At 52.8% G+C, this 27,308-nt stretch overlaps 2 protein-coding genes across 4 annotated transcripts in view; one reads left to right on the forward strand and one right to left on the reverse strand.

Moving 5' to 3' along the window:
• The window catches only part of SEC14L5 (SEC14 like lipid binding 5), a 34,803-nt gene extending 21,052 nt beyond the window's left edge, over window positions 1-13,751 (forward strand). For both annotated transcript variants that reach the window (XM_079321071.1, XM_079321072.1), the window contains exons 6-17: window positions 194-322; window positions 897-1,104; window positions 2,738-2,850; window positions 6,785-6,974; window positions 7,254-7,342; window positions 7,751-7,821; window positions 8,449-8,620; window positions 9,249-9,383; window positions 9,743-9,880; window positions 10,615-10,860; window positions 11,581-11,759; window positions 12,701-13,751. In XM_079321071.1, the coding sequence (XP_079177197.1) occupies window positions 194-322; window positions 897-1,104; window positions 2,738-2,850; window positions 6,785-6,974; window positions 7,254-7,342; window positions 7,751-7,821; window positions 8,449-8,620; window positions 9,249-9,383; window positions 9,743-9,880; window positions 10,615-10,860; window positions 11,581-11,759; window positions 12,701-12,806 (1,776 nt within the window). In that variant the 3' untranslated portion in view covers window positions 12,807-13,751. The remainder of the gene's footprint in view (window positions 1-193; window positions 323-896; window positions 1,105-2,737; window positions 2,851-6,784; window positions 6,975-7,253; window positions 7,343-7,750; window positions 7,822-8,448; window positions 8,621-9,248; window positions 9,384-9,742; window positions 9,881-10,614; window positions 10,861-11,580; window positions 11,760-12,700) is intronic.
• A 3,283-nt stretch (window positions 13,752-17,034) lies between these two features.
• On the reverse strand, window positions 17,035-27,071 carry NAGPA (N-acetylglucosamine-1-phosphodiester alpha-N-acetylglucosaminidase). Of its 2 annotated transcripts, none has more exons than XM_079321078.1 (11): window positions 26,929-27,071; window positions 26,222-26,707; window positions 23,554-23,693; window positions 22,880-22,988; window positions 22,535-22,663; window positions 21,567-21,775; window positions 20,712-20,759; window positions 20,273-20,401; window positions 19,156-19,287; window positions 18,929-18,989; window positions 17,035-18,403 (listed from the first exon to the last, which is right to left on the reverse strand). In XM_079321078.1, exons 1-11 carry the CDS (start codon window positions 27,054-27,056, stop codon window positions 18,181-18,183), a joined length of 1,794 nt encoding a protein of 597 aa, XP_079177204.1. In that variant the 5' UTR covers window positions 27,057-27,071; the 3' UTR covers window positions 17,035-18,180. The 2 variants fall into 2 exon arrangements, with proteins under 2 accessions (XP_079177204.1, XP_079177203.1); XM_079321077.1 differs by having other exon boundaries at window positions 17,035-18,406.
• Window positions 27,072-27,308: the final 237 nt, after the last annotated feature.

Below are 27,308 nucleotides of genomic sequence, written 5' to 3' on the forward strand. Positions count from 1 at the left end.
GTTTAAATCTTGATTTCCTTGTGCATGTGAAGAATGCTGCTTTAGCAAAAGTCTGCATGTCCAGTTCACGATGGGTTCTGCCAATGGGAATGAAGCTGGCTGGTCAATCCAGGTGTGGCAGTGCCTCCTGCCCCCTCTCTGTAGCTGTGGAGGTCAGACAGCCATGAACCATGTGCCACCATCCCTCCTGCAGGTTCACCCTGAGAATGAGGAGTGGACGTGCTTTGAGCAGTCGGCCTCTCTGGACATCAAATCCTTTTTTGGCTTTGAGAGCACAGTGGAGAAGATTGCCATGAAGCAGTACACCTCCAACATCAAACGGGTAAGGTGGGCTGCCCTGGCTGCCAGAGCTGCCCTGCTCTGCTTGCCTTGCAGTGCAGTTCTGTGCCCCTGCTTGTGGCTCTGGAAGCCCTCAGCTGGGCAAAGGAAGGCCAAGAGCACAGGAGGATCTGCTGGCTGGGATGTGTCTGTGCAGGGCGGAGCAGGCTGTGCCAGGGAGGATGGCAGTGGGTGCTGTGGGTGCCAGGCTCCTTGGACACTGAGGACACTTCTTGTGCAGGAAGGGAAAGTTCTGGGTGAAAATCACCCCCCGTGTCTCCAGAGCTTGGGCTTGGGCTGCAGAGGAACTGGGCAGCTAATCAGGTTTGGGAGCAGGAGGATGGGGTAAAAGTGTTAGAAAGGCAGCTGCATCCACAGACTGGGATTTGTCTGGCCATTACTGTAATTCATCATTCATGGGGGGCTTTCATACTGGAGGTGTTTTGACAGGATGGGGATGGAAGGAGAGATTTCCCCTCTGTTTATCCCTAGCAGCATTAATCGTCTGTCCTGAGGAAACTCCTGTGCCTTGCTGGCTCTGGAGGAGGCGTTTCCCTAAGGAAAGTTTTCCCCTCCAGGGCAAGGAGGTGATTGAGCACTACCTGAAGGAGCTGATCTCCCAAGGGATCACGTTCATCCCTCGCTGGAGCCCTCCCGCGGCCAAGGATGAGCGAGCCCCGGCTGTGGGACGGGCCCCTGGGGACATCCTGGATTCTGGGGCTGCTGGCAGCAGCAGGGAGCCAACTGCCAGCCCCTGCCCTCCCCCCGAGGCTGCCAGCCCTGACGGTAAGCACTGCCCAGGCAGCAGCACTCCCTCAGTGCCACTCACCAAGCAGCCCTTCTGCATTTCTCTTGGCATCAGGTTTTTCATCTGGAGTGTGGGGGAGGAGGAGGGAAAGCTATTTTCTTTTTTCAAGAAAAATAAACAATGGATTTTTTTTTTCCCTAGAACAAAAAAGCTGTGCAGGCAGTATGTTTTGGAGCTTAGAAGAAAATTAGGTTTGATCAACCCTCTAAGGTATTTTATGCTTTAAACTGGAGAAGGTCTCTTCAGTATGCTGGAATTAAATATTTTATCTGTTCCAAAATTAATATTCTAGGGGACAGGTTTGGATGGGTTTTGGCCCTGTATTAGGCCAGGACAAACTTGAAGAATGTCTTCTAATGCATTTTTCCCACAAAATGCCTGAATCAAACTTTATCTTTCTGTGTGTGGGTCTGATGATATCTTCTAGACTAAATAAAATACTTCTCTGGCAAAAAGAAATAGGATGAACCTTTGAATCCAGAGCTGTTGTGAGAGAAACAGTTGTTGTCATTCCTGAGAAGAAAAGGCAACACTTGTTTTGCTGAGTGTAACTAGGGAGAAAGCTCAGAATTTGAAAATATCAGTAGCTCTGCTCTCACCTTACATTGTCTGGGAGCTTTTCTGGAAAAAGATGGGATTCCACAGAGAAGCTTATTAAGAGAAATGTTTGAGAATAATGTTGACCTCAGAGTGGTGGGTCCCATCTAGCAGAAGAGGAGAGCAGCCCTTATTTTTCTGCCCATATTCCTGTTCAGGACAGGATTAGCTTCCCTGGGCCTGCTCCCCAGTTCTACAGAATGTCTCACTTCCAAATGCAATTTCTGTCTTATCCTGTTTATCCTCTGGGTGTCCAGGCCTCCCTCTGTAGGTGATGGCATCTACTGAGAACATTGTGCCTGACAAAGAGCCAGCTCTGAGCTGTCCCCAGCCCTGCTCCCTGTGCCTTCCACCCCAGCTGCTGCCGGGGCTGCTCCCCCTGGCTGCCCCATCCTGCTGACTGACAGCTGCCAGCCCTGGGTGACACATCCCTGTGTCCCTTGGTGCTGGCACATCCCCATGGCCCTCAGTGCTGGCAGTCACCAGCCCCTTGTCCTTTGTCTCTGAGCTGGAGGAGCCTTGAACTGCTTGGTGTGCACAGGACTCCTTCTCCTGCCAAAATCTCCCTGGCTGTCAGAAATGTGCTGTTGTTCTCTTTGTCTCTGGTGTCCCTGGGCAGAATAATGGCTTGGTTTTCCAGCAAGCCTCTTGTCACTGCAGTTGTGCATGAGATTTAGGACACGTGGAGATGGAAGTGCCCAGCTCTTGGAGAGGTTGGTGAGCTGAGTGCCAGAGCTCATGATAGATCTTTTAAAACTCTTGCTGGAGCAATTGAGGGCTGAGTGGAATATTGGTGTTGCCAGAGACAGCTGGAGTGATCCAGCTGTGATACAGCACAAACTGTGGCCTCATGCCCCGATCACTGGGAGAGTGTCCCTTCTTCCCTCCCTCAGGCTGCTGGAATGAGGCTTCTGAGCAAATGCCCTGTAAATCATAGGAACCCAGTGTGCAGCAATACCTGCTCCCCTGCTGCTGGCTGTGCCAGCGAGCTCTGAGCTGTGTTTCCTCCTGCAGCTGACAAGCTGGACGCTGATTACATCGAGCGCTACCTGGGCCAGCTGAGCCCCATGCAGGAGAGCTGCCTGATCCGCCTGCGCCAGTGGCTCCAGGAGACTCACAAGGGAAAGGTGGGTGGGGCAGCACTGAGGGGCACCCAGGGGACCCCTGCTGGGATGGGAGACCCTGCATGCACCAGCACACTGGGGAGTGAGGCTGGAGTACAGCACCTGCTTGATGTTGAGCTGGACGTGACCCCGAAGGTCAGCATGTCCTGTGAGCACTGTCCTGCTCTGCTGTGTGCCACAGTGGCCTCACCTCTGCTCCTGGGCACCACAATGTCAGAGGGATCTAAAGCTGTCAGAAAGTGTCCAAAGGAGGGACATGAGGATGGGGAAGGGAGAAGGGGAAGCTGTAGGAGGAGAGGCTGAGGGCACTTGGTTTGTTCAGCTGGAGGAGATGGAGCACACAGTTCACCTGGGCTGCAGCTCCAATCCCTGTTCCCTGTGACAGGGACAGGGAAGAGCTGGAGTTGTGCCAGGGGAGGTTCAGGTTGGATATCAGGAAAGGTTTCTTCCCTAGAGGGTGCTGGCACTGCCCAGGCTCCCCAGGGAATGGGCACAGCCCTGAGGCTGCCAGAGCTCCAGGAGTGTTTGGGCAGCACTGCCAGGGATACACAGGGTGGGGTTGTTGGGGTGTCTTTGCAGGAACAGGGGTTGGACTGGAGGATCCCTGTGGGTCCCTTCCTGCTCAAGGAAATTCTGTGGTTCTCTGGTTTTTCCCTGAGAAGCAGCACAGGCACTGAGGGACAGGTGTGCCTCTGCTCTTCTGGAATGTCCAGAAGTTACCTGGGCTCCTTTTGGGTAAAGGAAAAGTTTGTCAGACTATCAGGGTAGCTGGTATGTGACTGGGAAAAGAGCAGCTTGAATGCCTCAAGATGGGTTTAACTCCAGATTTCCTGATGGAGATGGATTAGGGAGGAAGGAAAGAAGGACCAAGGATAGCACCAGAGAGAGTAATGTTGTGGGGTTAGTAGATAAAGGATGCTTAGGAAGAAGAGCAAGTGATCCCCCTTGGAAGGAGAGAACAGCTGGATGTGGTTTCAACAGTTAAAGCTTCCTGACTTAGAAGGAATCAGCTCAGTCAGGATGAGTTAGGTAAGGTACTCTGCATTCCTGGGTTTGGGAAGATTTTCATTCTTTTTCCTTTACCTGGCCTTGCCAAAAAAAACTGCTGCTTTACAAGGAGCTTTGCCAGTCCTGCATGCTGTGCTGCATGTCTCAGAGCTGAGCATATCTCTCTGAGTACAGGGAGCCTGAACATGATTTAGAATGCTGCTTTCTCTTGGAAAAGTGAATGTGCATCACCTCTGTAGAAATAAAATGTAACAAAGATTTAGTGCTATTGTTCTGCTGCTGTTGAACTCCTGAAGTTCCCTTGTGTGTGAGCAGGCACGTGGGTTTTGTTGGTACCCAGGAATGTGGATGGAGAAACAGCTCCCAGAAAACCTCAGTCTGAAAAGAACAGGAGATGTTGGGGCAGTGTGAGAGGCTCCCAGCAGCTGATAAGCTCCAGACACCAACAGTGCTGTTGAATTGTGCCCTGAGGCAGAGGACAGGAGGCTGTGCATGGAGCCCTGAACAGTGAAATGCTGTGAGCTCCATGGGGGTAGGAGAGGTCTCACCCAGTGGGTCCTGGGTGGAAGGACATCCCAAAGTCAGGGAGGCTTTCTGCCTGGGTGACCTGCCAGGATCCTACTTTTAGCTGCAGCAGGCACTACCTAAACATTTGTTTAGGTTGAAAAGTATCAACCCACAGGTTGGTTTTCCCTTTCCATGTCGGAGGCTGGGGAGTGGAAGCTGTAGAAGGATAAAATGAGAGAGCATGAGCAAAATGTGGAACAGCTGCCCCTTGGGTGCTTGGAGCTGGGCAGGGAGTGGCAGCCCTTGTCCCCTGTGCTGTGCTGGGAGCCTTGGGAAGCTGCAGCTGAATCCCAAGCTCCAGGGACAGCAGGAGCTGCCTCGGGCCTTTGGATGGCCATGGTGGGCACACAGGATGGGGGATGCTGGCTACTGAAACTTCATCTTGAACCCCCTGACTGCCTGGCTGTTTGCTTCTCCTGATTCCCTGACAGAGAGGCCAAAATCAGGAGCTTATCCTGCAAGGCTGGGGTTTTCCCTGGAGAGCCTCTTACCTTGCTGTGACAATCTGTTCTTTTAATTCAGAACAGGGATGGCCTTATTACTCTGTTGGAAATTATCAAGAAATAGATCTCCTGTTTCTTGGAAAATGGCCCTTCTTATTTTTGTCCTTTGTCCTATTTCACTATCCCTTCCCTGTTCTTCCAAAGTAGACATTGCCTTTACAATCAGATATGTTGCTTAAAAAATCTGAGGAGTTGAAGGAACAAACTGCAAATGGCATTAAATTGCAGCAGCTTGAAGCTCTGTTCAAGGCTTGGCACCATGCAGCAGAGTGCAGCAGTTTCACCAGTGAATACAAAAGCAGGCTGAAGTTAAACCTTTGTTTTCTTGCATGTGGGAGTTACTGCTTTGGTTGGACAAGGATAAAAAAGTGATTCCACTGTGGAATTTAAGTCTTCTTGGAGCTTTGGTCCAAACAGAAGTGCTGAATTTGCCTCTTGCCTGGAGCTGTGCACAGGAGAGGTTTGAAACATGAAAAGCATCAACCCTTCCATCAGCAGTGGCCTGTCCTGCAGAGATCCAGGGTGTTGAGGGTGTCTGGGCTGGCTCTGATGAGTGACAGCTGCTTCTGAGCAGCAGGAACACAAACCTGAATTAGCTGATGAACTCTCTGCTGGCTTTGAAATTGCTGGGATACTGAATTCCCCTAAATACTCCCAAGATCATCTTTGGGAAGGCTGCTCTCTCCTTTTCAGGACAAACAGAACCAGTGTTAACCTCCCCCCTGCTCCTAAGGTGCTTTAGGACTGGTTTAGGCTGCCTGAACTCTGCCTCTTTAGGCAAGTCAGTTCTTGCCATCTCTTGCTTGTGAATCTGAGATTGCTCCCTCCTGACACAGCTGCCAGCCTTGCTTTCTACCCAGCTTTGTGTTTCCCTGAGCTTGGCAGTGGACAGACAAAGGAGCTTTGACTCCTGAACATGGGGGTTTGTGTCCCAGCAGGACTGGGAGTGCTGGGGATGTGCTGCACAATATGGATGCTCTGGAAGAGACGATTCCTGCTCAACAGATCTGGAAATTTTTTATGGAAACTTGTAGAGAATGAGGCCAAGCACTTTTGGGGAAGTTGGAGTAAGGGACTGGGAATCCAGCAGCACATGCAGCTTTAATCCACTTGGATTTGCAGCTGACAGACTCTTAGTCAGATTTGGCACTTCTGTGGAATCCATCAGGTTTGTTGCTAATTCCTGCTGCTTGGCATTCCTGGCAAGTTTGCTTTGATTCTTCAGCTAAAGAGAACGTGGCTGATCTGGAAGGAGGTTGGAATCAGCTATTCTGCAGACCTGCTTTGGAAAGCTTTTGTGCCTGTGGTGTCAGGATTGCTGCTGGTGCTGGGGGAGCAATTGGGAAAGGTGTGTTGTAGTTTTGGTTGTGGTGTGCTGGGGCAGGGAAGCTTTTGAAGCACTCAGCAGCTTTCCTGTTCAAACAGCAGCAGCAGGGCCTGGAACTGGTACTGGTGGCATTATTAGCCTGCACAGCTGAGATTCCCCTCCCGTGCCTGCTGTGGTCAATGTGTTACCTGTGGCTGTTCATTACCTGTTGCCATGCCATGCTGATTTGCCCTGGGCAGTGAACTTGCAGCTCCCTGACTCTCACACAGTATTTTGGAGGGTCCTTGTGGATAACCAGCCAAGGGAAACATCAGCCAGGGTTTGCTGGGGCTCCTGGGAATTGCACTGGGGAAGTGAGTTGCTCCTGGCACCCTCTGCTGCATCCAGCCGGGTTAGCTACAAAGACAGGGAGGGAAAAGGGAAGTTTCATGTTTGCTATCTTAGTTTTAAGAGCTGAAAAAGCGACGTAGGCAGTGCAGCCTCCTCTGCAGGCCAGAGGGAGCATTGCAGCCCTGCTCCTTTCTGTCTGCAGATCCCCAAGGACGAGCACATCCTGCGCTTCCTGCGCGCCCGCGACTTCAACATGGACAAGGCGCGGGAGATGCTGTGCCAGTCGCTGGCCTGGCGCAAGCAGTACCAGGTGGATCTCATCCTGCAGTCCTGGAGACCCCCAGCCCTGCTGCAGGAGTACTACACTGGGGGCTGGCACTACCAGGACAAAGGTGAGGAGCTGCCCCTGGCACAGGTTCCTGGGCTGTTGAGGAAAGCTGGATTGATACTTCTAATGCAGTTCAGTGCCTGTGAGTTGCCACTCTGCTTCCCTAGAATTGTATTTCCTCTGCACAGATCAGTCAGTGCAAAGCAATTCTTCTGAAAAGGTTACTTTTGGCAGGGATTTTTATCCTTTTCAAATATTTAAAGTGGATTTTAAAATGGTGTGAGAGTGATAGCCTGGGAGACTGAAGTGCTGCCCTCTGTAAAGCCTTTGTTTTGTTTGGAAGATGGGCGGCCGCTCTACATCCTGCGCCTTGGCCAGATGGACACCAAGGGTTTGGTGAAGGCCCTGGGAGAGGAATCCCTGCTGAGACATGTGAGTTGTGTCTTTGTGTGTCACCTGTTCCCCTCGGGGTGCTGGGGAGTTACATCAGGATATCAGGAGATACATCAGGAATCCTGGAATGGTTTGGGTGGGAAGGGACCTTAAAACTTATCCCATCCCATCCCACCCCTGACATGGACAGGGACACCTCCCACTGTCCCAGGCTGCTCCAAGCCCCATCCAGCCTGGCCTTGGGCACTTCCAGGGATCCAGGGGCAGCCACAGCTGCTCTGGGCACCCTGTGCCAGGGCCTGCCCACCCTCCCAGGGAACAATTCCTGCCCAATATCCCATCCAGCCCTGCACTTTGCTTTCTGTATTTTTTAAAAAAGAATTTCCAGGCCATCCTGGTTCCTCAGCCATACTGGGGTTAATCCCTGTCTGTGCTCTTTGGTTCCAGGTTCTGTCCATTAATGAGGAAGGACAGAAGAGATGTGAGGAAAACACCAACATCTTCGGCCGCCCCATCACGTCAGTATAATTGGTTTTCCTGAGTCTTTGCAGATTCTCCCTGCCATGGTGAAGGAAGCGGCTGTGCTTTGGGGTGATATCCTTAGGGCTACAGTGCAGACAGCAGTGTGTCTTTTGGGCTGTATGGAGACCACAGATACATATATATACATAAATATACAAATATAAATTTATTTGTTGGACTTAATTGCAGACAAATCCTGCAATTTCATTGGAAAGCAAGTATTGATCCTTCCTTACATCATTTTCATAGTCCATCTCAGATTAAATTAGTCTTTCTGTCTTGGTAATTTAAATCCACATGTTTTAAGTTCTGACATTTTTTTTAATGCAGGAGCCTGTCTGCCAGATTCCACCTTCATTTAAAATGCATTTTTATATTATTTTTAGTAATAGGCCTGCATACCCTCACCTTCTCCCAGAGTGGCAGATGTTCTTGCCCTTGGGGGTGGGTGCCTGTGTTACCGGAGCTCACCTGGTTTCAGGTGTCTGCTGCGCACGTGGAGATGTGGAACTGCTCGTGTTCCTTGTTGGCTTCCCTGGGTCCTGCTCAGGCTGTGGGGTTCCTGTGGATCCTAAACTGAGCCATCACACTCTGACAGGTCTTTTTCTGCCTGATTGTTTTAGATCCTGGACATGCCTGGTGGACTTGGAGGGGCTCAATATGAGGCACCTCTGGCGGCCTGGGGTGAAGGCCCTGCTCAGGATCATTGAGGTGGTGGAGGACAACTACCCTGAGACCCTGGGGAGGCTCCTGATCGTGAGAGCACCACGGGTCTTCCCCGTGCTCTGGACCCTGGTGGGTGAAACCTGGGCTCTACAGGATCACTGGCACTTGTGCAGGTTCACAAGCAGCTGCATCAGCAGAGGCAGGGAGGGACAATCTCCAGGCAGCTGCTGAAGAGGCCACAGCAGAGCCAGGTCATGGGGTGCCTATGGGCTTCTGGTGACTCCCAACCACCAGTACAGGATAAGAAACCTGAATGAGAATTCCCTATTCCACCCAAATTTCAACAGAGATTTCATTTCAACATAGATGGGAAAAGACAGATACCTTTTAATCTCATGCTGTAGGACACTGAAGGGTAATAGGTAGTAAATAATAAATCTGGTTCTGCCTGGTGCCTGCTGACTGCTCTGGCAATGTGACAACGTGGTTGTTACATTTCTTGTGATGTTTGTAGGTGAGGCAGTGACTGCAGACTTCCTTTTCATGAAGCAGAAAGTGTTGTGAGATGATGATACAGAGAGAGAGAACATTTTCTGTTTGTAGCCCCTCTCTTTGGGCAGTGCCTCAGAGCTGTGGAACTGCACACTGCTGAGACATTCCAGGCTAGAGCCCAAGGCATCGTGGTGAGATGGCTCAGAGTGTCTCCACTGAGCTGCCCTCAGTGACAGCCATGTCTCATGTGCCCTTTGTCTTTCAGGTCAGTCCCTTTATCAATGAGAACACAAGGCAGAAGTTCCTCATCTACAGTGGCAATAACTACCAGGGCTCAGGAGGGCTGGTGGACCATGTGGACAAGGATGTGATCCCAGATTTCCTGGGAGGAGACTGCATGGTAGGTTTTCTTTCCTCTTGTGCAAGTGCAATCTGGAACTGATTCCTTCTTCCTCACCACCCTGCCTTTCCACTGCCTTCTGGAAGCTCTGTGCTGGCCTGCATGCCCCTGCTCTGGGCACAGGGCAGTTCCTCTGGGCACAGGGGCTGCCCCCTGCAGTGGTGGTGCTGCCCTGGGGATCCTGGAGCAGGGTCAGAGCTCTCTACAGAGAGCTCACATGAACCTTGGGAGTCCCAGTGAGCTCAGAGCTGCAGTGTTACTCTGGCTCAGCTGAGGGCTCAGCCAGCTGACAGCCAGCACGTGTTCCTGGCTCACTGCTGAGCATTCTGACCCCTCCTGTTGGTGTCTGGCTGTTGCAGTGCACTGTCTCAGAAGGGGGACTCGTCCCCAAGTCCCTTTACCAGACCGAGGACGAGCCAGAGAACTCGGATCACATCCGGCTGTGGACAGAGACCATCTACCACTCTGCAAGTGTCCTCAAAGGAGCCCCACACGAGGTACAGGGCACAGCTGCAGCTGCTGGGCTGGCACTGTGGCATGGCCCCTCTGCTGGGGCTGGCTGCAGCAGCCAGGGGTTCCCACAGAGGGGCAGGGAGGGCTCGGCAGCAGCTGCTGTTCCTGGAAGGGAACAGCTGGAAGGGTGGGAGTTAGGAACAGCAGTTTGAGCAGCAGTGTCTCTGATCTCTGCTATGGCCTGATCTTCTGTAAGGTCTAGTCTCTTCCTCCTCACCCTCCTCCTCCTCCTCCTGGGAGAAGTAAAGGCCACTCAGTTTCCCTTCTGATAGTTCAGCTCCCATTCCCAGCAGTGTAGCTGGGACAGTAATTGGGGTGATAAAGGAAAGTGTGTGCTGGGAACTGCTTGATGTGAGTCACCAGCAAACAGGATATCCCAAAAAGGAGCAATTAAGTGTCAAATCAGTCTTCTGGCTTCTCTGATGGGGAGTGACTCTGCTTTGGCTCTTTGCTGTGTCCTGTTTTGTGTTCCACTGAGGTTTTCCTAGAACAAGTAACTAATTTAGAACCAACTCTGATGTGAGTAGGTAAAAACCCCTGAGTGGGTTTTTACTGTGGTAGGTCTGGGTGTTGGAATCGTGTGTATCCCCCTCAGGGATCCAGACCATCAGCCAGCTGAAGGACTGTGGAGCCAAGTGTTTGCCCCAGAGTGGGGAGGAGCACACTGCTGCCACCTGAGCACTGACCCAAACAGGGGCTTGTTCTGTTCCTCTCTTAGATACTTGTGGAGATCCTGGAAGGGGAATCTGTCATCACCTGGGACTTTGACATCCTGAAGGGAGATGTGGTGTTCAGCCTCTTCCACTCCAAACGAGCTCCTGAGCCAAGTCACAAGGAAGCCACATCACCAAGTCCTTCTGCTGCAGGGGACAATGTGCAGCTCATCGACAAGACCTGGGTGCTGGGGGTGGATTACAGCAGGGTGGAGTCTCCTCTGGTCTGCAGGGAAGGAGAGAGCATCCAGGTCAGAAGGGTTTGGGTCCTGCCTCGGGTTCAGAGTCCTGCAAGCTCCAAAGTAATTGGGTAGGAGGGAGGGATTTGATGGTGTGGGAAATCAGAAATGGGAACTGTGGTCATTCCCAGCAGCAGGAAAGGGGAGATTCTGTCCCACTCAGGTGAGACCCCACCTGCAGAGCTGCCTCCAGACCTGGGAATCTAAAACAGAAGGAAGTGGAGCTGCTGGAGAGAGCCACAGGAAGGCACAGAGATTCTCTGAGAGTTGGAGCCAGGCTGGGAGAGCTGGGGGTGCTCACCTGGAGAAGAGAAGGCTCCAGGAACACCTCAGAGCCCCTTCCAGGGCATAAAGGGGATCCAGGAGAGCTGGAGAGGGACTGGGGACAAGGGATGGAGGGACAGGACACAGGGAATGGCTCCCACTGCCAGAGGGCAGGGCTGGATGGGATATTGGGCAGGAATTGTTCCCTGGGAGGGTGGGCAGGCCCTGGCACAGGGTGCCCAGAGCAGCTGTGGCTGCCCCTGGATCCCTGGCAGTGTCCAGAGCCAAGCTGGATGGGACTTGGAGCAGCCTGGGACAATGGAATGGGATGGAGTGGGATGAGCTTGAAGGTCCCTTCCCAGCCAAACCATTCTGTGATCATTTTCTGGGTCCCCTGTGAAATGCTAATTTAGAGTGAACGTGCTGGGTCACTCAGCCACGGTCCCCTCTGTCCCTCCCTCTCTGCAGGGCTCCCATGTCACACGCTGGCCTGGCTTTTACATCCTGCAGTGGAGGATGCACGGGCCCCTGCCCTGCTCCAGCTCCAGCCTCCCACGTGTGGATGATGTCCTGGCCTCCCTGCAGGGCTCCAGCCACAGGTGCAAGCTCATCTACTACTACGAGGTGCTGGCCTCCAAGGACTTCAGGTGGGGCATTTACACGGGGTTTGCTACAAATGGCACTGAGTGTGAGTGAAACACTTGGATATCAGAAACACAGGGGGTGTGTTTCACTGACAAGTGATGAACACAAAATTGGTGATATTGGTTACATTTTGTGCAACCAATCTCCTCTGGTGCTGTAGGTTCTCTGGACTCTGTGTTCAGCAGTGGAATTTGTGCTTTGGTTCTTGCTTGCAGTTCTTGAAGAGGTTTTTTACTTGGGAGGATTTTTATCTTAGTTGGGAATATTTTCAGAAGCTACTTTTGGATTAATTTAAATATCACCTGGACTATTTCCCAGATGATTTTGTTTGGCACTTGAGAAGGATAAGCACTTCTGAACAGGTGAACAGCCAGCATTGGCAGGGTGTGCTTGGCTTCCTCCTTCAATGCCAGCAGCACCTCCCATCTCCTGTCAGTCTGAGCTCTGTGCAGGTCCTTGACCCAGAGCTGGAGGAGGCATTGGGCAGTGGTGAGCCTGAGGTGTGACCTGTGGGGTCAGAGAAGCAGAAATGCCTCTCTCCAGTCATGCTTGTTCCTTGGGGCTCTTCCTGAGCCCAGCCTGCTTTTGGCAGGAGGAGCTGGGGATGCTGAGTTGGGACTCTGGTGTGCAGCAGCCTGGAGCCCTTGGCTTTACAGGAGTGCATTTGGAGTGCTCTGGAGCTTTCCTTTTTCCTCAGGGACAGCTCCCAGCTTCCCCTTCTCCAGAACAATAGTCAGAGACAAGGAATAATATCTGTAACTGGAGAAAAAATGTCTCTGATGATTTTTTCATAATGACACAGAGATTCCTAGAGAGCAGGTGGGAAATAATGGGCCAAAAAGCAGTTGTAGAAGTTCTGGAGAGGGGGAGCTGGTCTGTGGGAGGAATGGTTATCCCTGCATTGCTGCCTTGCTAAGAGCACATCTGTTCTGTCCCATGCCAGGGGATCCATGTCCAGCCTGGAATCCTGCAACAGTGGCTTTTCCCAGCTGAGTGGAGTCACCACATCTTCCAGCCAGTCCCAGAGCAGCTCCCACCTGTCCAGATAGCAGAGCCAAGGCTGCAGCAGCAGGGGAACCCTGGGCTGCCAACCCAAACCAAAGAGCTCCAGGCTGAGCCATGGGGCCCTCACAGCCCTTTGGACACAGAGAGGCCTCTGGGAGCTGCTTCAGCCACAACAACTCAGATTCCAAGGGCAGGTTTGGGAGTTTTGGGTCAGCTGCCTGCTCCTCAGCAGCCTCCTTCACCCCCTGTGGATTTTGGGTGCCTGTGAGTTTGCAGGGATCCATTCCACTCCACTGTAAAGGGCTCTTCCCATCACTCCTTTGCCACAGAGGAGGCTGATGCTGCCTTACCTGTTGGACCTTCAGATAATTCCTGGGTGGCAGAACCAGGGGAATGTCCTGGGTACCCACAGGGTACTGCTTCCACCCTGGACAGTCAAGTGGGCATTCCAGGGGCAGGGCCTTGGAAGGAACTGCCAGTACCTGGGTACAGGTAGGACAATTCTGAAATCACTTCCAGGCCAAACCAAAAACCTCTTCTGGTCTGGCAGGATGCTCTGGGAAATGTGTTGGATTTTTTTAACCCTGCTGAGAAACAAAGTCAAAATGTTGTTGGGTTTTTTTTAGAAATTCCAGGCATTGTATCTGCCTGCAGTGAATGGCATCTTCCAAACTATTGTTTCTTTTTACTCAGGTTTACAGCAATAATGAGTAGGTCTGTCCCATTCCTGAGTGGATGGGAACTGAATCCAATCCTAAAGGGCTAAGAAAAGCAATATTTGATTTCCTGAAGGCACAAGATTTTCTGGCAGTATTACAGAACTTGCTTCTTTTAAACATGAGCTCACTTGAAATCTTTCAGAGAGGCATGTATGTATGTAAGCACTTATTGAAGCCTATTTATTCTATACTAGCTTATTTTAAATTAATTTTTAACTTATTTATAATGTCAGAATTTACTATTTATTAAATACAGTCACCATTTTTTAATGGGATGAACTTTGATTCAGAAAGGAATAACTGATTGTCTTTAATCCCAAGCAATCTTTCTGCTTGGGTCCCGATCTTTGTGATCACTGGATGTTCTTGCAAAAGGGCTGCATTGGAGTAAGGGCTGTGTCACCTTCCTTGCCAGGAAAGGTGTGAGTCCAGTGCTTTTTTAGACTGTTTTTTAGGATTAAGAAACAAGAATTGAGTTCAGGAGTTGTCATGAAGATGCACTGTTTTCCTGCACACCAAAAATGCCATGTTTGTCCCTAATCTCTGATGCTTCCTGTAGCCAGGTTGGGGAGCAAATTATCCATGTTCTTGTCCAGGTGAAAAAAAAAATGAGAGGGGGTGTCAAATATTCCCCAAGTTTTTATTCAGGAATCTGTGAAGTTCTTCCTTCCCACCTTGCTTTTTTAATCACTGGTTTTGAAGCTCTGCCAAAGGAGAAAAGAGCCAAAATATTTGGGACAATGGAAGACCAAGAACTTGATGTGGTTTTGAGTTGTTTGGTGGCTTTTTTTTAGGGATTGGAGCCAAGGCAATTACTGTGCACCTTGCATCTCTGCCTGTGAAGAAGAGCTCAGGGAAGTTCTGATTTCCAGTTCTCAATTGTTCCATAGACTTTAATGTTTCTCCCAGACAAATAAAACTTCTGTCTCTGGCATTTCAGCATAGCTGGAGTCTGATAAAGAGGGACACATTTTCTCTGGAAAGTCAGGAATTCTGGAAGCAAAAGTTCATGTGTGTATCCTTCATGGAAAATCCTTGACTCAGAATAAAATCTGATTCTAGAAACAGTTTCAGACTCCCAAAGCTCCAGAAGCAACCCCAGCCCTGTTCCCCCTGTGCTGTTTCAGGATTTTTGTTTCCTTTCTCACATGGTTATTCACATCCTGTAGTGGCAACATTCCTGTTCCCTGGGTTTGCTCTGGGTAAGCATCTCTTCCTTTGCCTTGGATTTTTTTTAAATTTTATTTTGAAATGTGGGATGTGCCGTTTGCTGCCCACCAGAAGTTTTGGGTGTTTGACTTTTGTCAGTGAAGCACCTGGAACTTGGCCCCTGGCAGATCTCTGAAGGGTGAGGTCCAAGGCTGGTTCCACAGGGCACTCCAGGCTCTGGGAATATCCCAATCCCAGTTTTTCCTCTTGTCCCTTGGCAGTACCACTCCTCTGCCCATCAGAGATCACAGCACAGGTCTGTGAAGCAGCTAGTGACCTCTCCTTGACTGCCAAGTTTATCCCACCTGACAGTTTACTTTGAAACCAATTTAAATAATTCAATATTGTTCCCTTTATGTCCTGAATGTTAATAGGAGAAAGGGAGCAACAGCCTGGGTGCTGTGCTGTGCTTTTTAAACCTGACTGTGTCAGAGACACAGAATTCTTCTATGTCACCATTTACTCCCTCAAATGACATCAATGTCCTTTAGAAAATAAGCTCAGTTTTCTTCACTGAGGGAGGGGTTCTGGATCCTCAGAAATCTCCTAAGCCCAAACCCTGGCACTGGCCTCATTGTGGGTGATGCAGCAAAGCTCTCCCTGCTCTCTCCCCAGCAGCTGCTCTGCAGTGAGGCCAATGAGCTCGGGCTCTGTGAGCTGCTAATTAAAAACTGGCTCCTAGCAAATTGGGGCTCTCCCTGGTTCAGATATTCCCTATGCAAACACAACACCTACCTCAGAGCTGGTGCACTGTCTGGTGGGAGCTGGGGGAGTGCAAGGTGCTGTGCCACAGGGTGCAAACACGGCCAGGGGTGCCACCTTCATTCCCGGGGCGTTCTCCAGCTTTGCCCTGGGCTCTGTCCCAGAGCAGGAGCGTGGATGCTGGATGGCCTCAGTTGTCATTCAGGGCACAGTCCTGAGCCGTGTTTTGCTGCTCCCTGGTGTGAAAAGGGCTTTGTCCCAGCCCCCTGGGGCACTGGGGCCGCTCCAGCCCCGCAGGTCACACCGGAGCAGGGCTGAGCCCCGGGGCAGCTCCAGCCCCGCCGGTCACACCGGAGCAGGGCTGAGCCCCGGGGCAGCTCCAGCCCCGCAGGTCACACCGGAGCAGGGCTGAGCCCCCGGGGCACTGGGGCCGCTCCAGCCCCGCAGGTCACACCGGAGCAGGGCAGCGCTGCAGCCGGCACTGGGCGCGCTCACAGGAGGCACCGGAGCAGCTCGGCCTTTCCTCAGCTCCTGTGCTCGCTGCTGGGAACAGAATTCCCGACCGGCACCAGGCCTGGGAGTCCCCAGTGACTGAGATGCAGCCGTGCTCCTCTGCTCAGCCAGGTCGGTTCTGTCTATTCCCTTTCAGGAATTGTTAATAAATTCTAATCCCAGTCTGGTTTATTAGCAAAAGGTTTTGAAAAACCAAAATCCAAAATCCACTGGCACTTCCCAGTAGGAAGTGGTGAGCCCAGCTGTCCACACTGGGCTGGGAAACTGCTGGGGCTGAGGCCAGCCCTGCTCCAGGCAGGGAATCCCTCATTTCAAAAGGCATTTTATGAGCTCACACTGCTTTAATATCCCAAATGTTTGTACTGTGAGCAATTAATGCAAGAACAGCTATTAGAGACTTACCTGATAGCAGCTGTCAAAGATTCCTGCATGCAAATACCTTTAATAATCCTCCAACACGTTTGTGATGCTCCTTACATCTGATTATTTCTCTCTTGGAAGGTGAAATTGGAGTCAAGTCACAGTTACTGGCTTTTAGTGACACCAACACCCATTTCCAAGCTTTCAGTTACACAAGTTAAATGGGCATTAATTAAGTTTTTTAGCAGCACTTACTTTCTCTCCTTTGCAGCTGGCTTTGGTCTTACACACTGAATTCCTTGTTCTTCTCAGCCAAAACCCTCAAACCTCCTGTAAGAGCCACTGCAGGGTGCTGAAATAACAGATATCCTCCAGTGATGGTGTCTGTGGGTCCTGGTAGAGCTGTACTTTTGGGTATGTGGGAAATAAAACATCTCTGAGAACACGTGGAATTGTTTGATTCAATTGTTGAAATTGCAGGGCAATGAAAATTCAAGCCTGTGTGCTGCTCTATTTGCTCCCAGAAGCAGAAGTAAAGCTTGTATTCACTTTTTCCTGCTTTTTAACTAAAATGTTTGGGCTTTTTTCTACAGAACCAGCATCTTTTCTTTAGTTTCCTAGCACAGAAATGGGCTGAGCAGTACATCCTGCAGTGTGGGTGTTATTAAAAATATAAGAGCCCTTGGGTTCCACTGGGTGGCTGAGGTTAACTGGGAGAGGACCAGCTCCTTCTGCAGCTGCACATCAGGAATTTTGAGTTTCAGACAGGTAGCACTAATAGACTTTATTCAAGTTTCAAATAATCTTCTGTAAATCATAGAAAAATAGAGTCTCTTGGTTACAGGCTGATTTGATGCCAACACTGGCACAGAAATTACATGTCCTGTACTTGGAGAGGTAAAAAGGGAGTGAGTGCATAAAGATGTGTGGGGCTCAGACAGGCTCTCACCCCTCTGCAGCATCCAAGGGGCTCATCCAAGGCTGGGTTTCCCTCATGGGAAGCAAACTCCAACACTGTTCTAGTGTAACTGTGGAAGGATGTGTTCCACATTTCCAGAGAAGGTGCACAGGATCCTGGCTGGGCTGGAGACCTTGCTGGTGCCCCAGCCCAGTCTGTCATGCCAGCCATGCCAGGCTGTCCCTGTCTGTGCCCCTCCCCACAGGGACAGCTCCAGGCTGTGTCACTGCCAGGGTCCCTCAGGAGCCTTTGGCTCCTGGAACTTGGGGAGATGCACAAATGGAACCTGGGAGGTGACAGGGTTTTTTGTGGTGGTGTGCTGCAGGAGCTGGCCCAAAACACAGCACTCATCACCCTCTGGGGCTGCTATGGCCTGAGGATTAGCCAGAAAACACTCCAGCCCTGCCTGGGGCTGTCACAACCCTGTGTGTCACCCCTGAGCCACCACCATGGCCAGGAGAGGAGGGCTCTGCTGGCACTGGGTGCTGCACCTGCTTCAACATTTTATAACATTTTGTAACATTTTGTCACTTTTGTGAATAAAATCTGAGCTGAGCAAGGGAGAGCAGACATCGACTGTAATACCCTTAAGCCCAGCTTTGTACTAGAGGCAGTTTAACTTGCATCTTAAAAAGCACTGCTCAGGTGAGCAGCATCTTTCAGAGGTGCCTGTAACCTGCATCCCTCACCTGTTTCCCTCCAGCTTTGGAAGGAACCAGCCCATCTCCTTTCCTGCTGCAGCTGGAAAGCTGGAAAGCTGCACCCAAGGGATGTCCTGCATCCCCTAATACTGCAGTCCTGGGTGCTGGGGCAGCAGAGGAAAGGAAATTAAGGCCTAACAGGGCAGTTCCTGGGCTGAGGCTCCTCAGGCAGCAGCGTGAGGCTCCCAGTGGGAACAGCCCCAGAGCCAGTCAATGAGGGGCAATGCAGGGTGAAGTACCCATCCCATCCACGACTCTAAAGGAACTCTTGGCTTGGGTCCTGGGTGTCCTGGGGCTCCTGGGTGTCCTGGTCCCAGGCAGCAGAGGTGGGGCAGTGAGGGCTGTCTCCGTTGATGTCCCTCAGGGGGTGGTAGCGATAGTCGCGCTGTCGCCCCCGCCCCCGCAGCAGCAGCCCCACGTTCCCCAGGGCACTCAGCACCAGCAGCAGGGCCAGGGCACAGCTCAGGGACAGCCACGAGCTTCTGGGGACACACAAACACATCACCAACAGCTCACCTGTGGCACATGTGCCCAGTGTGCAGAGGACTGTCCTCCCTTCTCTGTGTTCCCTTGTGGGCTGCTCCCAGACAGGAGAGAACCAGGGGATCCTTTAGGCTGGAAAAGCCCTCCAAGATCATCGAGTCCAACCATTAACCCAGCACTGCCAAGATCCCCAGTGAACCATGTCCCAGCTGCCACACCCACACAGCTTCTAAATCCCTCCAGGGATGGGGACTCGCCACCTCCCTGGGCCAGTGCCTGACCACCCTTTCTGTGAAGGAATTTCTTTAGCATCCAAACTAAACCTCTCCTGGCACAGCTCAAGACTGTTTACCTCTGTCCTGTCCCTGTTCCCTGGGAGCAGAACCCAAACCCCCTGCCTGTCCCCTCCTGTCAGGGGTTGTGGAGAGTGAGGTCAGCCCTGAGCCTCCTCTTCTGTAGACTGAACACCCCCCATGCTCTGTGACAGCCTCTGAGATGTACAGTGAGCACCACACACTTACTCTGACAGAGAGAATTTTTCTTTGCTCTTTTCCATTTTCTGGGAAGCCAAGCACTGTCCAGCTGGAAAAAAAAAAAAAAAAAAAAGGAGGGAAGAAAGGTGGGGCAGGGTGTACAATTCCACTGAAAAAGAGCAAGGTTAAACAGAGCTGGTGTCTAAGTAAACACCAATATGCACTGAAGCTGCTCTTTCAACTTTTTTCCAAAGCCCACCCCCTGCAGTCAGTACCTCTGTGTAGCTGCTCCTGCAGTGCCCCGTGCTGGGTGATATTGCAGCTTCCTGTCTCGGGGTCACAGGGACACAGGTGCTCACACACACAGCGGCTCCGGCAGCTCGGCCCAAACCAGCCCAGGGGACACTCTGGGGATGGGGTCACAGAGGGACTGGTCATTGCCAAGGCTCCAACTGCTCTGACACCACCCAGGCTGTGCATCAGCTCCCTCAGCTCAGCTGAGCCTGCAGCAGCCTGGGAGCACCATGCTGGGAGTTCAGGGCTGCTCTTTGGTGAGACTCAGAGGGGTGTTTGTGTGAAACTGGCACCACATAATCATGGAATGGTTTGAACTGGAAGGGACTTTAAAGCTCATCTTGCTCCAACCCCCTGCCATGGGCAGGGACACCTCCACTATCCCAGGCTGTTCCAAGCCCTGAGCAGCCTGGCCCTGGACACTGTCAGGGATCCAGGGGCAGCATCTTGGCAACATCTCTGGGATGGGATTGGCTGAGTGTTCCCAGGCTAGAACACAGCATCACTGACAGAATCAGGAACCCAACTGTAATTAACTTTTTCACCTAGATACAGGGGGCTGGAGTGGTTATAGGAGGCAGGAGAGGGCCAGCTCTGTTAGCAGTGAGTGTGGAGCATTCCACAGGCACTGACCTACATCACCTGAACCTGGGCTACAGCAGGGCCTGGTGCAACACCCTGGAGCAGAGAATGTTTTGTGTTCACTCAGGGGCTCTGGGAAAAGAATGCAATTCTTTGGGGCTGAGACAAAACAGGAATCCACAATTTTCTGTGGATGGAGCAAACTCCTCTTTCTGCTCCTTCCTGTCCTTTTTAGCCCATTTGGGTAGGACAGGCAGAAGAGCTGGGAGCCAGCTGGTGATGTTCAGGCCTGAGCTCCCCTTGCAGAACTGCTCCTTGCTTCGCCCACAAGAGATGATCCAGAAGTGACACAAAGTGCTGTTGCCAGCCCTAGAGATCACTGAGAACAGCCCTCACCATGATCACAGGAGCCTTACCCTCCTCAGAGGGCCCTCACTCTGCTCACAGGACCCTCACCCTACTCACAGGGCCCTCCCCCTGCTCACAGGACCCTCCCCCTGCTCACAGGACCCTTACCATGCTCGCAGCTGGTGCCATAGAAGCCAGCAGGGCAGCTGCAGGCTCCATGCACGGGGTCACAGGAGCTGCCATGCTGGCACTGGCATTTCTGGCTGCAGGATTCCCCATAGGAACCAGGAGCACAGGCTGCAGGAGACAAGCAGAGGTGTCACCAGGGCCCTGGTGGCAGAGGTAAGCAATCCCAGTGCACAGCACAGCTCAGGGTGAGGAGGGATGCTCAGCAATCAGCTCAGTGTGTGCCCTGAACAATGAGCAAGGGCTTGAGTGTCTCACACCAAGCAGCTGCAATTAAACTCACACTGCCAGAAGAGAGCAGCCCAGCCCACAGGGTGGCCTTTCCCTCCCCTGCTCCCCCTCAGGCAGGCAGCTGTTGGACAGTTTCCCACTCCCCTCTCCCTGGCTGTGAAGAGGCAGGGCAGTAGCAGCCAGTGCTTACCTTCAGTGCAGTTGCTGCCAGTCCAGCCAGGGTCACACAGGCATCCAGCTACACAAACACATGGAACAGTGTTATTGACAACAAAAAAAAACACTTGCAAGCAGCAAGGACTAAAAATTAGGAGCCTCTGCCTCTTGAGGAGTCTTCTTACCCTGCCAGCAAATCCCTAGAAGAGGAACCCTGTGCTCACATAAAGGGTGGGTTCATACACCCCCCCTCCCAAATGCAATCCCTGTTCATGGCATTCCCTGGGATCAACTCTGGGTCAGCTACTGGCAACACCTGCAGCCACCAAGCTCTGCCCAGCCATTGCACTGGGGCACACCTGAATGAGAGCTGAGTCAGGAGGACAGGAAAAGGGTAATGAGATGGGGCACAGAGGGCAGAAACTGGGGGCAGATATTCCAGCAATCCCTAGTTTCATATTCATGGAAGAGTAGCACCTGCACACTTGTAAAAATTATCAAGTAGGAGAGGCAAGTAAAGAAGGAACAGTAGGGGGAGGGGACAGAAGCAGCTGCTTTCACACAGCATAATGATTCTGCCCTGCGCATCAGCAGCCTCACAAAAAACTCAAGAGGACAACCCTAGGGCAGAAAGAGAAACTGAGGCACAGAGCTTGATGTTTCCAGCACCAAGCCCCAGCCCAGCCCTGCTGCTGCCTCCTAAAGGCAACGAATTCTGCCCATCTGTGCCCATCTGTGCCCCAGACACTGGAGCAGAGGGGAAGCAGCCAACTGGTGCCTGGTGGGCAGGCACACCATGCTCCCAGGGAGCTCCCAGGGTTGTTCCCCAGGGTTGTTCCCCAGGGCTGCCCCGCCCCGCAGCCCCGCCCCGCCCAGCGCAGGGACTCACCGGCGCTGCACACGCCGTGCCCGCTGCAGTTGGCCGGGCCGCAGTCCAGGCTGTCACAGGCGGCACCTGCCCAGAAGGGGCTGTCGCAGTGGCAGCGCCCCGCCACGCAGAGCCCGTGGCCGCTGCAGTCGGGAGGGTCACAGCCCGGCTCGTGCACACACACCACGGTGGAGATGCTCCGGGGACAGCGCCACATGCTGTCAAAGGAGCTGGGGACAGCACAGGGGACACCAGCTGAGCCAGCGCTGCTGCCCAGCCCAGCCCAACACCCCTTCTATAACCCAGAGATCTCCTCCTGATCCACACTGCCAAACATGAACTTTAATTCTGGGAAAACAGAAACATAAAACTATATGGGAGTCAATGTTTTAACTGCGTTAAAAATCCCATCTGATAGGTATCACTTTAAACACAAAATTACAGAAGCAACACAGTAGTCTCCCTTAAAGCAGTCCCAGCTTCCCTCATTCTGGCACCCAGCACACATTTTGAACGTTATTTGCTTTGATATAAATTATATCACTGTAGTTATAGCAACTGAATGTCAAATCCCTTCATGTTTGCAGTCAGAACTGATTAAAAAGTTTAATTTAAAACAGAATATTCTTTAGATTCCCTCCAATGAGGGTCTCCCAGTCAGTGTTTCTCTTCCATAATAATAAGCTGCTGGCAGATCTCTGCTAATTCCCATGGATGTGCAGCTCTGAATCTCCCAGACTAAGAGCTGCTGCCTTATCCAATTCCTACACCAGCCACTCAGTCACACCACAGCTTTGCTGCCTATATGGAACCAGCTCAGCTTTAATCCTGGATGACTAAATGGAAAAAACATGGAGCCACTCAATCTCTTTAAATTCTAGAGCTGCTCACTCCCACAGATCCTGCCACCTGCCTTTGCTGTGCCCTCCCAGGCAGTCCAGGGTGTGGGGCTGGGCTCTGCACCCTGGGCACCAGGCAGCAGCACCTACCAGTGCTCAGAGGGGTAGTTGGCCAGGGTCCCATTCAGCACCAGTGTGGCAGAGCCTCCACCATCCAGGTTGATGGCATTGATGACTCCCTGCTGCTTCAGGAATTCTGCCATTTCCCACAGGCTGACCCTGCAAAACAGAGGTTGGTTGTTGATTTGCCTTCAGTGAAGCTGTTAGATCAGGAGCTTGTTGCTCTCTGTTGTGGAAGAGGAATATCTCCCATCCCACACACCCTGAGGAGGGCTGAGTGAGCCTTTTCTGGCTCTCCTGAGCTCTACGAGTCTGTCTGAAACATGTCCCTGACAGCTGCAGTGTCCCTCCAGGCCCAGGAACTGAAGGCCTTACCCTCTGGATTTTGTCTGCCCATCCACATGAACCAAGACCAGGCGGCCCTGGCGGTCGTGTCCCACCGCAGTCCTGGCTGAGGTCACGTTGATGAACCTGTCGAAGGTTCCTGCAGGACAGGGAACAATTCACACTCAGCAGGGGCACAAAATGGGCTGTGAACACACATCTGTCTGCAAAAGAGCTCCCAGCAAGGGCCTCATCTGAACTGAAACACAGTGAGGAGCACAGCCCAGGCTCCTCCTGCTCATCCAAGCCCTACAAAAGTGCTCTTGATTAAGTTCTTGTCTGGCACGGGTGCAAAGCAGGGGATTCACAATCCCTTGGCATTCAACTTCTGTGAGAGGAATCTGATTTGAATTTCTCTGGACAGGTTAGACAGGATAGGAATTCTTGGCTGTGAGGGTGGGCAGGCCCTGGCACAGGGTGCCCAGAGAAGCTGTGGCTGCCCCTGGATCCCTGGAAGTGTCCGAGACCAGGATGGACAGGTCTTGAAGCAACCTGAGTAGTGGAAGGTGTCCCTGCTCACAGCAGGGGTGTGGAATAAGATGGTCTTTAAGGTCCTTCCAACCCAAATTATTCCATTATTCTCTGAAAGCTGGACTTTTTAAGTACCCCCTCTCCCAAGAGCCCCTGGGGAAGGACAATCCATGGCCAGGCCCCACAGTATTTACCTGTGGTTTGAGTGTCACCACACTCGGCCACCCGGCTCTGGTTGATGTACACCTCTCCATTCCTCAGCAGCCAAACCACCCCACTCACAAGCTGCACAAAGGGGTTGGATTGATCCAGCACATCCTCCTCAGACAGGTAACTAGGAACAGAGGGCAGGAGGGTTACCCACAGTCACAGCACATCATGGTAAAGCCTCTCCTGCTGCCAGCAGGCTCTTGAAGCAGGGTAAAAGCAGAAGGTAGAATGAAGGATAGCTACATCCAAAACTAGGGGCCAGGCAGCATGAAACATCACTTTAGCAGCCTGACCTCTGCTCTTCTGCACAAACCCACAGCTAATGATGGTCCCAGGCCATTGTGCCTGAAAGAATGTGGCCAGCAACAACAGCAATGTGGCCAGCAGATCTGAGCCAGGGGAACAAGGGCAGCAAGCATCTGGCATGGCACAAGGACAGAGCCACTGCCAAATACTCAGGGATCTGTGGAAGCATCTGTAACATCTTGATGCCTGTCAGCTTCTATTCTCCAAAAATGTGACACCAAACAGCTTTGGAGAGCATTTGGAGCTACAGCATCCAGCCTGCCTGCAGCTGCACTGGATGCTGCCTGCCCCTTCCATCTGGGTGCTGTGTGTCACCACAGGAAGGACGCTGCTCTCTCCTGAATGAGGGTGAAGAGAACACCTGCCTCAGCAGAGCCTGGTGCTGGGGGATGTTTGCAACTGAGAGAATGGAGCAGGGACTGGAGCTGGAGAGCTGTGCTCTGACAGAGATTTTGGATTTAAAGGTGACTTTTTTGATGCCTTGTGGGAGCTGGATGCTGAACTTTTACTTGTCTGGTATCCGTGACTGAAAGCAAACAAAGCTTTGTGCTTTGTAGAGAAGTGTAATTGCAAATACCTGAATGGAAAACATGCAAAACTAATTATCTTTTCCCATGGGAAAGGTACAAGAAGACAACACGACCATGCCTAAAATTAGATCAAACTACAAAACAGTTTGGGCAGGGACTGAGAGCTTTTAAAGCCTGGATTCACTCCCTGTCAGCCCAGGGAGCAGCAGTAGCAGCAGCTTTGCAGGGCGGGGCAATTGTGCCCTGGGCTGTGTCCTGCTGGTCCAGATGCAGGGTGAACCAGTGAAGTTGTGAACAACTTTCCCCACTGTCCTGACAGCCAAAATTATTTAGATCCAAACCAATTTTCTGATGATGGTTTGGAAGGCACAAAACCACCAAACACAACAGCTCCATTTAACAGGGACATCCTGCCAGAGCTGGGGAGCAGCAGGGCAGAGCTGAGGTGAAGGACTCACCAGTGACCCTCAGACTGCTGTTGGTCACTCCACAGCAGTCCCCTCACTGCAGGGACGTGTCACTGACCCACCTAGTCCCTCTCTCACATAAATCAGGTACTCAGGGCTGCCAGAATGGCTGCAGGATAAAGCCCTGGCTTGGCACACCCAGCATGGATTTGCAGGGATCCTTCCTGAGGCCTGGGAGTGAGCTACCAGAAGGGTGGAGGATGCAGCTTCCAGGCTGCTGCTGCATCTTCTGAGACCAGAAGGGTCCTGGAAACCTTTCTGGGACTTTTAGAATCCTCCTGCTGTTGGGGAAGGGCAGCTCCTGGAGACCTTGCACTCAGCCAAATATTCCTCACCAGATGGTGATCAGAATTACTGTCTCCAGCTGCTTGGGGAGGGTCACATGCTCAGGGGGGCAAGAAGGCCAGTGACACTTGGCCTGGACCAGCCACAGTGTGGCCAGCAGGGCCAGAGCAGTGACCCTGGATCCCCTGGGCACTGCTGAGGCACCCAGTGCTGGGGGAAGTCCTGGGCCTTTCACAATAAACACTCTGAGGGGCTGGAGCATGTCCAGGGAAGGGAACAGAGCTGGGAAGGGGCTGAAGCACCAGGAGAGGCTGAGGGAGCTGGGAAAGGGGCTCAGCCTGGAGAGAAGGAGGCTCAGGGGGAACCTTCTGGCTCTGCACAACTCCCTGAAAGGAGGGGACAGGGCTCTGTTCCCAGGGAACAGGAACAGATTGAGAGGGAATGCCTCGAGCTGTGCCAGGGGAGGTTGAGAATGGATATTGGGAAAATTTCTTCATGGAAATGGTGGTCAGGCACTGGCACAGCTGCCCAGGGCAGTGATGGAGTCACTGCCCTTAAAGTGTTCCCAGAAAGTGTTAATATGGTTTGCACAGATAGGATATGGAGTTTCCATCTCTGGAGATGCTCAAAATCCAACCAGGCATGGCCCTGAGCAGCCCAGTCCATCCAAGCTGTACTGAGCAGGGATGAGGCACCTCGTGGGGTCCCTTCCAAAGCCCAGCCTTTCTGTACTGCAGCCACAGCACACACACTGCACTCTGTGTCCTGTGGGGTGAACACAGAGCCCTCTCCCTTCCACCCTGCCCAGTGTCCCTACTGCAAGCTGGGAGAGGAGACACTGGAGCATAAGCAGCTGGAGATCATAAGTTTGAGCTTCTCTTCATCCTAGGACACGAGCCAAGGGCCACAGAGGTACAACAAGAACGTCCCTAGCTTCAGCACTCCAAGTGAGCTTCTGCTCTAACAGGGGAGGCCAAGGAGGCAGTGCTGTAATAAGCTGCCTGCCCACGATGCCTGAAAGCCTTCAAGCTAGAGAGCATTCTCCAAATCCCCCCAGCTCTTACCCGAACACCATGGTGCCATCTTTCCGGATGCCAAATTGAGCGTTCTGCAGGCCTCCAGAGTCTCTCACCAGCTTTCCATCGCTCACAACATTCCCAAGGCATTCTCCAGTTTCCATGTTAAAGTACCCGCCGTTCTGGGCCACCAGACACTTGCTGAGCTTCGCAGTCTCCTCCACGGGGACTCTGCGCTGAGCCAGGCAGCCGCCGGCACCGCCCGGCTCCAGCACCGAGAAGGTCCTCAGGGGGTTCCTCACGAAGGTGAAGTGGCCATAGATCACCTTGCGGTCGCTGCCCTCCGGGTGGAGGTAGGAGACAAACGTTCTGGTGACAGCCACCGGGCCGGCGGTGCTGTTGTCGCCGGGCCACGCTTCGTGCGTGAGGTTGCCGTACTTGAGGGGCTGGCAGTCCCTGACGTGCCTGTGGCCGTGCCGCGGGCCGTGCTGCGGCGGCGGGTAGGGCCGCAGGGGGGGCTCGCCGGGGGCGCTCCTGCAACGACAACACCAAGGCCGCAAAGGCGGGGTGATGAGAGCGGCGCAGCTCGGGGTGGGCACGGCCTCGCTGACACCCCCGGGCCGCTTCTCCCGCGTCCCCGCTGTGACCCGCCGCGCTGCGAGGGCGCCCGTCCCGCTTGGCAGCCGCTCCACCAGCCCGACCGCAGGGCACCGGGAGCCCCCTGAGCCGGGCACAGGCGGTGCCCACACACTCACCCGGCGCCGCGGGCCACCTGCAGCGAGCCAAGCACGGCCAACGCGGCCGCCAGGACCGTCCCGACCCCCGCTCGGCCCGAGCCCCGGCCCGGGGCCGAGCCCCCGCCCGCCACCCCACACGCCGCCATCTTGGCGGGCGCTCGGCGCGGGGCGGCGGCAGCGCCCTCTGGCGGCGGGCGGGGCGGGACCGCTCCCTCAGGGACGCGGGACCGAGCTAATGAATTAAAATAATTAAATCACACAATCATGGAATGGTTTGGGTTGGAAGGGAGCTTAAAGCCCATCCCATCCCACTCCTGCCATGGCAGGGACACCTCCCGCTGTCCCAGGCTGCTCCAAGCCCATCCACCCTGGCCCTGGGCACTGCCAGGGATCCAGGG

This window comes from Erithacus rubecula, assembly GCF_903797595.1.
Source record: "Erithacus rubecula genome assembly, chromosome: 17".
In the NCBI taxonomy this organism is placed as follows: domain Eukaryota; kingdom Metazoa; phylum Chordata; class Aves; order Passeriformes; family Muscicapidae; genus Erithacus; species Erithacus rubecula.

Excerpts from the sequence above, each read along its gene's own strand:
- NAGPA (XM_079321077.1), bottom strand. The coding sequence starts at position 27,056 with ATGGCGGCGTGTGGGGTGGCGGGCGGGGGCTCGGCCCCGGGCCGGGGC. Across the intron at positions 22,989-23,553 it reads TGGTGACACTCAAACCACAG|GAACCTTCGACAGGTTCATC; the intron begins GTAAATACTGTG and ends CCTGTCCTGCAG. Across the intron at positions 21,776-22,534 it reads AACTACCCCTCTGAGCACTG|CTCCTTTGACAGCATGTGGC; the intron begins GTAGGTGCTGCT and ends TGCTGTCCCCAG.